Raw genomic sequence first — 15,710 nt, 5'->3', positions numbered from 1 at the left:
TGTTGTTGTCCAGTTACTGTGTCACTCTCCAACATCAGTAATAGTAACACATGTTTGTTGTCCAATTACTGTGTCACAATCCAACAACAGTAATAACAACACATGGTTGTTGTCCAATTACTGTGTCACAATCCAGCGCCAGTAATAGCAACACATGGTTGTTGTCCAATTACTGTGTCACAATCCAACAACAGTAATAGCAACACATGGCTGTTGTCCAATTACTGTGTCACATTCCAGCGCCAGTAATAGCAACACGTGGTTGTTGTCCAATTACTGTGTCACAATCCAACAACAGTAATAGCAACACGTGGTTGTTGTCCAATTACTGTTACAATCCAACAACAGTAATAGCAACACATTGTTGTTGTCCAATTACTGTGTCACTCTCCAACATCAGTAATAGTAACACATGTTTGTTGTCCAATTACTGTGTCACAATCCAACAACAGTAATAACAACACATGGTTGTTGTCCAATTACTGTGTCACAATCCAGCGCCAGTAATAGTAACACATGGTTGTTGTCCAATTACTGTGTCACAATCCAACAACCGTAATAGCATCACATGGCTGTTGTCCAATTACTGTGTCACATTCCAGCGCCAGTAATAGCAACACATGGTTGTTGTCCAATTACTGTGTCACAATCCAACAACAGTAATAGCAACACATGGCTGTTGTCCAATTACTGTGTCACATTCCAGCGCCAGTAATAGCAACACATGGTTGTTGTCCAATTACTGTGTCACAATCCAACAACAGTAATAGCAATACATGGATGTTGTCCAATTACTGTCACATTCCAGTGCCAGTAAAAGCAACACATGGTTGTTGTCCAATTACTGTGTCACAATCCAACAACATTAATAGCAACACATGGTTGTTGTCCAATTACTGTCACAATCCAGCACCAGTAATACTAACAAATGGATGTTGTCCAATTACTGTGTCACATTCCAGCGCCAGTAATAGCAACACATTGTTGTTGTCCAATTACTGTGTCACATTCCAGCACCAGTAATAGCAACACGTGGTTGTTGTCTAATTACTGTGTTACAATCTAAAAACAGTAATAGTAACACATGGTTATTGTCCAATTACTGTGTTACATTCCAGCACCAGTAATACCAACACATGGTTGTTGTCCAATTACTGTGTCACAAGCCAGCACCAGTAATACCAACACATGGTTGCTTTCCAATTACTGTGTGTCATAATCAAGCACCAGTAAGACCAACACAGGGCTGTTGTACAATTACTGTGTCACAATCCAACAACAGTAATAGCAACACATGGTTGTTGTCCAATCACTGTGTCACTATCCAACAACAGAAATAGCAACACATGGTTGTTGTCCAATTACTGTGTTACAATCCAACAACAATATTAGCAACACATGGTTGTTGTCCAATCACTGTGTCACTATCCAACAACAGTAATAGCAACACATGGCTGTTGTCCAATTAATGTGTTACAATCCAACAACAGTAATAGCAACACATGGTTGTTGTCCAATTACTGTGTCACAATCTTGCACCAGTAATAGCAACACGTGGATGTTGTCTAATTACTGTGTCACATAGCGGTTGTTGTCAAATTACTGTGTCACAAGCCAGCACCAGTAATACCAACACATGGTTGCTTTCCAATTACTGTGTTACAATACAACAACAGTAATAGCAACACATGGTTGTTGACCAATTACTGTGTTACAATCCAACAACAGTAATAGCAACACATGGTTGTTGACCAATCACTGTGTTACAATCCAACAACAGTAATAGCAACACATGGTTGTTGTCTAATTACTGTGTTACAATCTAAAAACAGTAATAGTAACACATGGTTATTGTTCAATTACTGTGTCACATTCCAGCGCCAGTAATACCAACACATGGTTGTTGTCCAATTACTGTGTCACAAGCCAGCACCAGTAATACCAACACATGGTTGCTTTCCAATTATTGTGTTACAATCTAACAACAGTAATAGCAAGACATGGTTATTGTCCATTTACTGTGTCACAATCCAACAACAGTAATAACAACACATGGTTGTTGTCCAATTACTGTGTCACATTCCAGCGCCAGTAATACCAACACATGGCTGTTGTCCAATTACTGTGTCACAAGCCAGCACCAGTAATACCAACACATGGTTGCTTTCCAATTATTGTGTTACAATCCAACAACAGTAATAGCAACACGTGGTTGTTGTCCAATCACTGTGTCACTATCCAACAACAGAAATAGCAACACATGGTTGTTGTCCAATTACTGTGTTACAATCCAACAACAGTAATAGCAACCCATGGTTGTTGTCCAATTACTGTGTGTCATAATCAAGCACCAGTAAGACCAACACAGGGCTGTTGTACAATTACTGTGTCACAATCCAACAGTAATATAATACATAGTTGTTGTCCAATTACTGTGTTACAATCCAACAACAGTAATAGCAACACATGGTTGTTGACCAATTACTGTGTTACAATCCAACAACAGTAATAGCAACACATGGGTGTTGTTCAATTACTGTGTTACAATCTAGCACCAGTAATAGCAACACATGGTTGTTGTCTAATTACTGTGTTACAATCTAAAAACAGTAATAGTAACACATGGTTATTGTTCAATTACTGTGTCACATTCCAGCGCCAGTAATACCAACACATGGTTGTTGTCCAATTACTGTGTCACAAGCCAGCACCAGTAATACCAACACATGGTTGCTTTCCAATTATTGTGTTACAATCTAACAACAGTAATAGCAACACATGGTTATTGTCCATTTACTGTGTTACAATCCAACAACAGTAATAGCAACACATGGTTGTTGTCCATTTACTGTGTCACATTCCAGCGCCAGTAATACCAACACATGGTTGTTGTCCAATTACTGTGTCACAAGCCAGCACCAGTAATACCAACACATGGTTGCTTTCCAATTATTGTGTTACAATCCAACAACAGTAATAGCAACACATGGTTGTTGTCCAATCACTGTGTCACTATCCAACAACAGAAATAGCAACACATGGTTGTTGTCCAATTACTGTGTTACAATCCAACAACAGTAATAGCAACCCATGGTTGTTGTCCAATTACTGTGTGTCATAATCAAGCACCAGTAAGACCAACACAGGGCTGTTGTACAATTACTGTGTCACAATCCAACAACAGTAATATAATACATAGTTGTTGTCCAATTACTGTGTTACAATCCAACAACAGTAATAGCAACACATGGTTGTTGTCCAATTACTGTGTCACAATCCAACAACAGTAATAACAACACATAGTTGTTGTCCAATTACTGTGTTACAATCCAACAACAGTAATAGCAACACATGGTTGTTGTCCAATTACTGTGTCACTATCCAAGAACAGTAATAGCAACACATGGTTGTTGTCCAATTACTGTGTCACAATCCAACAACAGTAATACTAACACAGGGCTGTTGTACAGTTACTGTGTTACAATCCAACAGTAATACCTACACAAGGCTGTTGTCCAATTACTGTGTTACAATTCAACAACAGTAATACCAACACAACAGTAATACCAACACATGGTTGTTGTCCAATTACCATGTCACAATCCAATAACAGTAATACCACCACAGAGCTGTTGTTCAATTACTGTGTTACAATCCAACAACCATAAGAACACATTCAAAAAATTTGAATCTAAAAATGGCAAATATTCTAGATTATTCTGAGTGAAAGGGTATGCTGTTGTTTTTGTGCTGAGAATACCAGGTATATAAAGTATGTTACTTAAAATCAACCATATAAATACTACAATGAAGTAACTCTTGATTATCATTTAAATTAATCAAATATACATGAAAAATTAATTAAAATATGTACATATATACAAAAAAACGTAACAATAATTATTAAGATAGTAAATTAAATTCATATAGTTTTTTTATCTGGAAATGGCAATAAACATGGTGTCAACCTCTTTGGCTGGGTTTATGAGTTAATTTACATTTGCTAGGTAGCAACATACAAAATATGTGAATTAACAATCGATCAGGCATCTTTTTATATAAAAAAATAAAAACAATACACAAGTCAATAAAAAATCAAACTTGCTTGAATTTGGATAAACAGGTAAATTAGACGAGGAAGACTAGACGAAAAAAAATAAACCAACTGAGCCTGTATAGTCTCAATCTAGTAATAAATTAGTATCGTTTTTTTTACAAGTAAAGCAACTGGGGATGAAAATGAATCTTCATGGCTGGCAGTCTTTTCGTGTTAGCTGAATCATCTCCAATAGTCACAAAGAATTCGATTTCCTAGCTCAGTGATTTCCTGGCTTTAACACATCAGAGGATTCCCAGTCCATAATCTGTATTGACATATGCACGAATCCAGATCACAAGACACATTTTTAAAGCTATTTAATGCAGCCATTAAAATTGACCATCACAAAAGCTGACGAACACAACAATCAGCATGCTATTGTTACCATGGCGACAACAATATCACACCTTGACTGGCCAAACTCTTGCATATACACACATGTGCTACACCATCAATTCAAAAGTAACTGTTCTCGAATTATCATTCAATGTCTTTTGTTGATTTTTCAACATGTTTTGTTTGGTTTCTGTATTTTTCGGTTTATAGATATCTTTTTGAGTTCTTGGAACATTTTTATTTAAATGATGTATTTCTTCTAATTCTAATGTTGACTCATTACTGCGACTAGCATTGTCTCTCCTATGTTCAAAAATAGGATTTTTTAATTTCCTAAATTGTTCTCTCTGATTATTTTTGCTTTCAATAACATCTATATTACACTTATTTTGTAGCTGTTTATTCCTGGCGTATCTTTCTCGGAGACGCCTTTTCCGCCGTCCACAATAATAAAAGAAAACAGCTACTGTTAACACAAGTCCTATTGAACCCAGAATTGAGCACAGTAGAGGTATTAAATGGCTGGCATCTGTATGGGAAAAAGAAAAAATATGGATCAACACTTGTTCCACTGAAGTAACTGCATTAGATAGTGCCTGTTCTGTTATAAAGTTTAATACGTATATAAAGTTTCAACATGATTGGTCAAGGCATGTCAGAGATACACATATGGCACTGGATAGCATTCATTAAAATAAAATACACACGAGGCGGACAACTTGAAAAACAAAATCAGATGCATGAAGTGACCTTCAGTGGGATTTAAAGTACAGCAGTGACACTAATCTGGGCATATATATAATCTTTCAAAAAAGCCAAAATAATAATCACACTCAGTATCTTAGTATATACCTACATGTATATGACCAACTCAATAGTTGTGTTCACGTTACACGAAGTAAGGGCTAAGATTTAAGCTGATTTAGGATTATCTAGCATATTTGCATTTCGGCTAGACCCAATTGCGTCCACGCACAGGGAGGGCCAGTCGTTAGCACGGGCTAAAGGGTGCCATTAGTCGGTGACCTTTGGTAAGCCACTATTTACGAATGAAAAATGAATGACACGCGTGAGGTTCTATTTCTGCTGCTGGCATGTTTCGTTCTAATTTTGAAGCGACGTGCACAGGAACGCGAGAAAAGACGTACCCAACTTATTTGGATGCACGGAAACAGTATACAACAGGCGTAACAGAATACAGAGTTTTATTAATGCATGTCGTAGACAGCGAACCAAATTTATTTTGTCTACAATTGAAGCTGCTGTACGCTCTACTTCAGCGACCCGATCAGTGTGGGCGCAGAGTAATGACTGGTGGAATAGAGTCATTATACCATGGTTATACTAACATGGGACAATTTTCATACCCAAAAGTCGCAGCAGAAGGCACATACATCGTTAGCCCATGCTAAGGGTCTAGACCGCGTCTTAAATTCGAATCAGATTTATCCCGTACTTAGGAATTTGACCTCTTAGCCCGTGCTAAGGAGCTGTGCGTGAACGCAACTATTATTCAGTATGTAACATTATTTTACCATCAACCCTTGTGTGTTTGTTTGTTTTTATGTGGATTGTAAATCACTATGGTTGTATTCATATGCAAATAGTAAACCTACATAGCAAATCTCTCATACAAATTTAAGATGTAATCTTATATTGATTTGTAGATTGTGAATTTACACACTGTGCAACTTAGCTAAACTAAGTTGACCAGGAGTGAAAGTTTTCCCCAAACAACTGGCCGAGGATGGAGTGCAAGCATCGCTGTAAAGTGGTTGGTAGATCATCACAATAATTTATTACCTGATCCTCCATAGTTAATAATGGTTGTTTCAATTTTGACTTCTTGAATTGCTGCTAATACTGAACTGTTATTTTGTTTACTAATATGGTTAGCTATGCTGTCCACTATTAATCTAATGTTATAGCTGCTTTTGTCTGGAGTTGACTGTAAAAAAAAAAGAAAAAATATAGTTACAATGTTAGACAACATTTTTCATACAATTCAATTTATTGGTCTAGTTTACTAGAGATCCCTGTTTAACATTCACACAATTTGAGCCACTGTTAAAAAAGATGCGCGAACTGATCAACTATGTGTTAACCCATGCTAGTCAACTCTGAGTGAACAGGCTGAATTTTGCACTAAACCCCAGAATTAAATTACAATGCTAATGATGCCATAAATACCATCACTCTAAATTGACAGTAAACACACAGGCAGTGGGAGAAGTAATATTTTGTCGTATAAGAAATAAGATTCTTAATTTCAATTTAGAGCAATGTTAGTGTTTTTAACATAGTGGTATGGACGACTTCAAATCACAATAAACCTTAACACTTAAAATGTATAAAAACAAGTCATGAATGACACAGCCTAAATTTTGCTAGTTGTCATTCTAAAGTTGCATGGACATAAATTGGCAAACATGATTTCTATGGCATTTTCAAATTGATAGCACTCTCCATCCAGGTCAGCATTATTCTCAGCAAGAAAACCAGATAGCACCAAACCAGTACAACAGGTAAAATGACAAGAAAGTATACAAATCAGATCTGCAAATATGTAGAAAAGTCAGCGTTGTGTCTGTTTGGATAAACTAGTTTGTGGCCCTGGATTAGTTTCAATATCTCTAATAAGGACAATAGTACCTCTCATACAACAATGATACAAATATTGTTTTTATTATCATACATTAATATTAACAAATCGTGTGAAATTTATGTACAGAGAAACACATATTTATGCTTTGGTTGACAGCACTTCACAAAGTAAAAAAAAAATAGGACCTGCGAAACTTTATACAATTGTCAGACACACAGTAAATAGTACCGGTATGTTTTTGTAATACATGCAATTCCAGTGGCTTTGCTTTCGGAAAAAAAATAATTCTGGCCTTGCACCTGCAAAAACAAACAAAAAAACATTTAGTTCAAAGTAAGCAAAGGTTGTAGCACATGTGCTCCCATTAGCTGTTAAATTTAATTAAAAAAGATATTTTTAGTCTTTTTAGTATGAAAACATAGTTGAACTCTGGTGACCTTGCCCTTTGTTATATAATATAATTCCCTTTAGGGAACTGATCATTACCACCAAGCCGGTTTCCTGTGAGTCTCCTGCGGCATGCGTTTCTTTACCGTACCGGCCGCTGCTTTACCGTACCGGCCGCTGCTTTACCGTACCGGCCGTTGCTTTACCGTACCGGCCGCTGCTTTACCGTACCCGAAGGTCATTAGCCGTACCGGCAAGGCCGTTACCGTACTGGCAGGAGGCAATTCACACTTCTGACAAGTTAATTTATGCATTGATTTTCCGGTTTACCGGTAAAATGCCGACCTGTTTAAATTTCAGTTTTATGCACAGGATCGCCTGAGAAAGCAAAACTGTAGAATTAATTTGAGTAGAATTTGTTTAGTTTGTAGTTATAGTCAGTTTATAAATCATTTTGTTCATGTTTGCTATGCAGTAGCTTTCGAGGTCAAATACACCACCAGGTCAATTTGTTGCGTCTTTTTATTTGTCAGAGATTAAACTTTACCATTATTATTGCATAATATTTACATTCAAGTTGCTACACATGATTTTTTTGAGACCATGGAGCTCCCAGTACGTCCATGTGAACTGTTGGATATGACTACAGACGGAACTGCGTCTTTATTTTATACGATATTTTTATTTTTTTTAAATTGGGATCAGTGCTCCCAAATCAACTGAGCCGACAAAGTGGGTTACAAAAATAACAGTTCCATGAAAGTGGCTATATTTGTGTATGATGAATCCTGAGTCGGTAGTTTTGGCATGTAACTTAATGGTTTTGGTTATTGTTAAAAATGCACAGTGCAGACGTAATTTTGTTTTCATTTTTTCACTTTATCTGGCGCCAGTGCACGTGTGCTTGGATGTTTTTTTATTCAGTGATTGGGCTAAATATTTGACGACGTTGCCAACGTATTCAACATACGAAAATAGCATGTGTGTGCGTTTGCGTGAATGATAGATGCAGACGAGATTTCTCGTCGCAACGCGTTTTATTAGTTTATTTCCAACGCAAGTGGTCGGCGCCTTTGATTGCGTTTAGTTTGTTCTTTCATTCGCAAAATCTATCGCTGGCACCGTTTATTTTGTTATGTCTCACAACTGAATGTCCAAGCTGACTTTGTATTGGCTGTAATTATATTTTTTTTGTAAAACAAAAAAAAGTCCCGACCTTTCCAGTCTAAATCGTATTCTGCCCCAAACCAAACAGCCCTTTTCAGGGCCAATCACATGTTCCAAAAAGAGATATACCGGCACACTTGCACACTCTGTTTTGTTATAATAAAGTTACATTGGGGATTGTTGGAGGAGGTGTGTAAATATCGGGTAAATATGTTTGGACAATTCCATAAGCAAACTCACAAAATGAGGTCGAAAAGCAATAGAAAAATGTTGACCTAGAGCAAGGTCAAATTCCGTTTTACGCACTTGAATTTTATCTGGACTACGTGCACGCGTTGCGCGTGTTATTGTCAACAAAGTATCAAAACAGATTTTCGAACGCCCAAGCCCGAATTTAAATACATGTGAGCTCGGCCAAGCGAGTCACGCTGACACATTATGCAAGTATCATCGAATTCATGCGACAGGTTGAGACGTTTTATTCAACGTCGTGGGTAAGCTACGATGTAGGACTGTCGTTTTATAGCGTTACAGGCGATCATGAATATGTGAATAACACACATATATTGAAAAAAAAACATGAAATTTCAGAAAGACTTTTTTATTTAATTTATTTATTTGTATTTCGACGGTTGTCCGACTTTCTTTCCACTGTGTGAGCTACTGACAAATATAAACAAATAATTAACCCATCGAGTCCTCTAGTCGACTGGGACGTAACACTCTGTTGTACAAGTCATGTCCTTTTCAAATTATTCACTTTCAATGGGTGGGTAAAAAAAAAATCTTATTGTTTGCAAAATGCCCAATTAATTCATGCATGACTCACGGTTACCGGCAGGGCGCAGATCAGTTACCGGGGCTTTGTTTACCATGCATTCATTAATCGAAGGTGATAAATAGTCGGTATTGGTCCTATCAGTACGGTAATTGTCCGGCCGGTACGGTAACGCAACGGTCGGTACGGTAAAGCAACGACCGGTACGGTAAAGCAACGACCGGTACGGTAAAGCAACGACCGGTACGGTAAACCGAGTCAAACTCACAGGAAACCGGCTGGGTGGTAATGATCAGTTCCCTTATCATAGTTTGTTTCAATATAAATATGCATTGTCATAATTAATTTTGAATACAAACAAGTTTTGGGGTTGAACCAACAGTGGGGATTCAGTCTACTGAATGTCCTTAAAAGATGTAAATATCTTACAAAAACATTGGTGCCTTATTTGTTTAATTATTTTAAGAGACATAATTTCCAGCTTTATTCAAAGTAATTCAGATATAAAGTAATTTAGTATAAAAAAAAATGTCTCATTGCAAAAAAGAGTGCTGCATTTAGATGTGAATACATTCATAAAACATGCAAGATAACAGAAAATTGTAGCTGGCTTTAGTCCAAGTATTTTGTACATGTGTCTGTCAAAAATTAATGATTCACTGAGACAAATATGAACTGCCTCATTGTGTGACTACTGTATTATATGAAAAGTAAAAAAAAAACCTTTATGAATAGCTATCATTTTGCAAGCTCTGCTTTGTATGCAAATCAACTTAAATAGTTAGTTGGTGTCCAGTGGAGGGAGAAGTCAACAGTACTGTTGCCTCCTGAGAACCTACATCTTCAAACACTGCAATCTTTGTTTGAAGTGAGTTTTTAAACTAGTATTATAAAAACTCTAGCATTCTGTTCTAATAGCTGAAACATATTCCTGTGAGTTTTCATTTGTCGAATGAACTGTTTGTCAAATACAGAATACATATATTTTAGAATAATTTTCTTTTTAAAATGTGGATGAAATGTTTTGCTTTTAATGTATTTTTTATGTATTGTTTTTGATTTGATAACTTTGAACTAAACAGATTTGTTATTATCTTCAGATCTTGATCAAAGTTAGGCACCCAGTTCATAGTGCTTATATTGATTTTCTGACATCTTGTTTTCTGTAAAGATTTTATTGGTAGGTTTGCAAATGTGTATCAGACTGTGCAATCTCTCCATGAGTTGGTTTTGAAACCCAGTATGGGATTCTGAGATACATTACCAAGGATATTATTACAAGATAAATCATTTGCTTCATTGAACACATACAACAATGCATATTTCCACTGAGATCAGTGACCTTTGATGTGTATCACATCAGATTTTTTCAATTTTTGCATGATATTTTCATACAGGACATATGTTGTTCAAACTTAGGGAAGACTTTATACTGATGAATAAGGTGACGAAGTTTGATAAAGTTTGGAATAGAATTAGTAAAGTTATTATGCACACAATAACAATTATTAACGATGACGATGATGACGACGACGACAACAACAACAACGACAACGCCGGACAAAATTTTTCCCTTAATATACCTTTCCCTTCCATCTTTGATGGTACGGGCAAGGTAAAAATATTACTTAATATATTTATACAGCCAGAAAGAAATTGCAGTTCACACTGTACTATTTTAAACATGTTCTACCAAAGTCTTGGATGAACTAATTCACCAGTCTGTTTCCACTCTACAAAGTTGTCAAATTAATATTCACGGGATTCTGCAAAAATAAAATATTAAGAATGTGCAAAAAGCCAGAGTACTTGTGTTTTCAATGACAATAGATTCTGACCAGGGATATGCAGAAAATTTCACTTGAGCTGAACCGAATGGATGCCAAGCTATCTAAAGAAATAAAAAAATACTATTGAGAAAAATACAAAAAAAAAATACATTTAATATAAATGCAGATAGAAGTGCATACAAAATTATTCAGCAGAGGTAGTGATCATGTAGCCTAAGTGTATGTCAAATTACCTTTGAATTGGATTGCAGTGTTCATTCTAGAAAATTGTCTCAGATTGGCTGCTAATTTGCATACTAATTAACATATTGTAGTTTTGTTTTTTAAATAAAGATTTACTGTATACAGTGAAACAAATTTAGATAATTAAAATGGGATATATTGCCAAAAATATATTAGTTAATATTGTTAACTGTTTACAATTATATAAAATAATATCTGGAGTTTTGAAAAAAAAAAATATGACTACAGTACAGTTCTTGCGGAAGCTTCGGATTTTGTGGCATCATTGTCGCATACACATGGCTTCATTGTCGCCTCAGCATCGCATCATTGTGGCATCAGCTTCGCGTCATTGAAAATTGAAGCTGTGTTCGCCTCTCTTATTTTGTGGCATCATTGTGGCCTCAGCTTCGCAGTTTCATGGCATCAACATGGCATCAGCTTCAAAGTATTGTGACATGAGTATGACCTCATTATTTTCACATGGAAAGGCAGTAGAGAAAAAAACACATGTACAGAAGTTCGATATGTAATCGATTTGAAATTCAAAGCGGTAAGGGGAATAAAATAATATGACCAAGAGTAAAATGACATTTTAAAAAGATATCTTGTTTAATTATTTAATGTTGCGAGTATTGGGTACCAAAAACTATGTGAAGTACATGTACATTGCAATCTGCAAGGTGACGAGTGTCATATTGACTGCAAGGAAAAACGTGATAAATTTAAATCACACGATGCAATCGTCGTTCGGAAACAACACAATTTGCTATACAAAATGAAACTGTTCTTGTTATAAAATTATCTTATTTTCGTTCATTTTATTTGCCGGTAAGAGAACAGATTCAGATTCCTCATTTTGGTGGTATTTTTCTGTGTTTCGTTTAGTTTTAGCCGAGTCAGATCCCATGCCCGGACTACTTTGACATGCAAAACACGCGAACGCCGCCTGGCGTTGTCGCCTGCCATCTTGATACAAGTTCCAAAACAAGTGCGTACATTTCCAACTATGATTGGATGGTTGTGGTGGCGTCGGTCTGGTAAAATTTTACATCCAATTTTGAAAATTAAGTCACGATCAGTGACCTGAGCTCGATCTATACGTACTTTAAAAGTATTCTCACAAAAAAATATTTTCAAATAAAAACGAGCCACAGGCCTGGTAAAAAATCGAATAGCACTTGACGTGCAGAAAAAAAGTGTTCATTTAGTTCTAGCCGTAAATTTTTGGTGACCAGTCGATGAACAATTTGAAACTCATTATACACATGGAAGTCCTTCGATACTGAATATCATCGACCCCAATCTGGTTTACCTTATTTCCCAACTTGCAAAACTGATTTGTATCTCAGCTCCGTTTTTCTTTTTTCTTTTTTTGAACTGAGGTCAAATCCCAGCCGTTTGTCAAAATATACCGACGTTTTTCAGTGAATGATTGTGAAGCCTGTCACAGCACAGTGAATCGACGCCGGAGATTGGACAGTACGACGACCCTTCAATTAGCGTCAAATATGCTTTGTTACAACATCATTGATTTGCTGAAAGTCACCTGATCAGAGCATGACCTGGGTCACAGAACCATATTTGTCTGTATTATCAACGGGACTTTGCGAGAGAACCACATCCACATTTTCAACCATTTTTAGCGCGGAAGTTGCCAACAAATGTCGAAAAACTCGTGAATTTTATGGATTCGAATAAAATAAAGCTAGCAATTGGTAAGACTGGTTAATAATATATCCCCCGACGCTCTTCTAATTTTTTTAATTTTATTTCAGGTCCTACTATTTAACGCCCGGACACGCGAGGGAGTGTCCAGGCACGCGCGGAGGCGAACAGGGGGGAATACCTAACGCGCGGGGCAGCGGCAGCAATCCTTGTACTGTATAATATTCGTTTATGCTCATAATTTGAACTGGGGTGGCGAATTCGAGCAGCTATCCACACTTTTTATGATCGACACCCGGGCATTCCGGCGAGTCGAGTCCGCCATGTTGTTTACCCCTTACAAAAGTTTCCTATAGGATTTTCAATATCTTATAGGATTTTAAAAAATCCTATAGGACTTTTCATGAAATCCTATAGGACATGTATAGTCCTATAAGATTTTATGTAAATTCCTATAGGAATTAACAAGTCCTATAGGACTTTACACTGCCAGTCCTATAGGACTGGTGCATGAGATCATAAGTCCTATAGGACTATACAATTCCTATAGGACTTTACACTGCCAGTCCTATAGAACTGGTATGTGAGATCATAAGTCCTATAGGACAATACAATTCCTATAGGACTTTACACTGCCAGTCATATTGGACTGGTGTGTGAGATCATGAGTCTTATAGGACTATAGAATTAATATAGGACTTTAAACTGCCAGTCCTATAGGACTGGATATTTCAACATGTAGAGTAAGTTACCTAGATTCATATCACTCCCCTACAAAAATATTACATACTATCATAAGATGTCAACATTTTTTCAAATTGAACTTTAGTCAATCTTATTACAATCAGTTGTATTGTACGGCATGTTTTTAAAATTTTTATTGTATTTATATTTGTTTTCATCCATCTTGCATCTTCGAAAAAACTCCCAGTAAATGAATAATATATTAAGATAAAATTTTACTTTAAAAAAAAATTAGTAAAAAAATCAGATTGATATACGTTATTTCTATAGACTTTTAAAAGTCAGCACATTGTGAAAAAAATATAAACAAATACTGATGAAAAATCATTTGTAAAAAAATTTAAAATATCCATGTTTAGTTTAATTTTTCTTTCAACTTTCCAAATGTCTATATTTTTATCACACAAAAGCAGAAATTCTCAAGTTTTTACTGAATTGTTAAAACTTCATACAGATGGTGTACTTCCATCAGCCTCCTTCTGAGTGTTTTACCCATCATGCACTACAAGTCACACATTGTTTGTGCCAGGGACTGTGGACCATGCTGTCACAATAACCTTGTAATATGGTGAAACTGATGTCATTTTACCTAATTTTTGGATCAAGAAGACCATAAACTTGTAGAGAACATGTGAGTAACATAATTATGGTATATCTTGGTGTTTTTAAGATATCAACATGAAATGAACAAACCTAAGAGAGGTCTACCCAAGGTACATATACACCAAGTATCAAAGCATTCAGGCTTGTAGTTTTCAAGAAGAAGTCGAAAAAGTAAAACATTGACACGGACGACGACGACGGACAATCACTCATATGATAAGCTCCGCTCGACAAAGTCGACAGCGGAGCTAAAAAAAAAGTTATATTCGCTAGACTTTTTTTTCACTGAATTATCCCTTCAGCGAAAATAGCAAAAAATAATTGCAAGTGAAAATAAAATATTTTACAGTATTTGGAATATTTTAATTAATATTTTAATGAAACATTTGAAACAAATTCTTTTTTGTATTACAGGTCCAATACTCAAATCCTATGAATGACTTAACTCACAGAAGACTGCATTGACAATATTTTATTTTGTATTTCTTTATCACAAATTGAACCTTCTGACCCAAAATGGAGAATCTCTCTCATACTAGTATTAGAAATCAATGAATTTGAATTGAGGGTTCTGTGGGTTTTTTTAGAAACACAATATGCATACCAGTATTTTTGTAATTGTACTTTTTATACATTTATTTTTTAAATTGTCTGGATACTGTGTATCACTCACTATGTACATCATTTTATTTCAAGGCAGTAAACTTTTATTTTATTTCAGTGTACATTTCTTGATTGACTGAAAAGTTTGTAATTGCTGGTTGAGATTGTTTACTGATTTGTATTTTGGAATTACTCGGTAATATAAAATAATTTTTATGAAAAAAATCTAGTATTTAGAAACAATGACAGAGTGGAGGGAATTACATTTATTAATCAAATTGTCTGAGTCATCAACTTTATATTTTCATTGCATTTTAAGAAATGTTGTGCAATATATTTATGGTAATAGTTTTATCTTTTATTTTTCTTACAATTGTATTAAATTTATGTCTGGTACATGTTAAGCAATAAAATACTCTTGTTTAACTAATTTTAGTTTATGATGTTATTTATGTGAGTGATTGATGGGCTCTTTCTCCAAAAGAGCTGGGACAAATTCATGTAGGATTCCTATAATATTTTGACACAAAATCCTATAGGACAAATTCTAATAGGATTCCTATAATATTTTGACACAAAATCTTATAGGATTCCTATAATATTTTGACACAAAATCCTATAGGATTCCTATAATATTTTGACACAAATCCTATAGCATTTCTATAGGACAAAATCCTATACGATTCCAATAGGACAAAATCCAATAGG

At 35.6% G+C, this 15,710-nt stretch overlaps 1 protein-coding gene across 1 annotated transcript in view; it reads right to left on the bottom strand.

The window, feature by feature from the left end:
• Window positions 1-3,813: 3,813 nt before the first annotated feature.
• LOC100366991 (protein jagged-1) overlaps window positions 3,814-15,710 on the bottom strand; it is a 248,417-nt gene continuing 236,520 nt past the window's right edge. The window contains exons 22-23 of the mRNA XM_085495845.1: window positions 6,239-6,383; window positions 3,814-4,964 (exon numbers count right to left, since the gene is read on the bottom strand). Coding sequence (XP_085351971.1) covers window positions 4,543-4,964; window positions 6,239-6,383 — 567 coding nt within the window. The 3' untranslated portion in view covers window positions 3,814-4,542. The remainder of the gene's footprint in view (window positions 4,965-6,238; window positions 6,384-15,710) is intronic.

Source organism: Saccoglossus kowalevskii, chromosome 2 (assembly GCF_978046115.1).
Source record: "Saccoglossus kowalevskii chromosome 2, keSacKowa6.1, whole genome shotgun sequence".
In the NCBI taxonomy this organism is placed as follows: domain Eukaryota; kingdom Metazoa; phylum Hemichordata; class Enteropneusta; family Harrimaniidae; genus Saccoglossus; species Saccoglossus kowalevskii.
The sequence above is the reverse complement of the archived record's forward strand: the minus strand, read 5'-3'. Positions and strand labels throughout refer to the sequence as shown.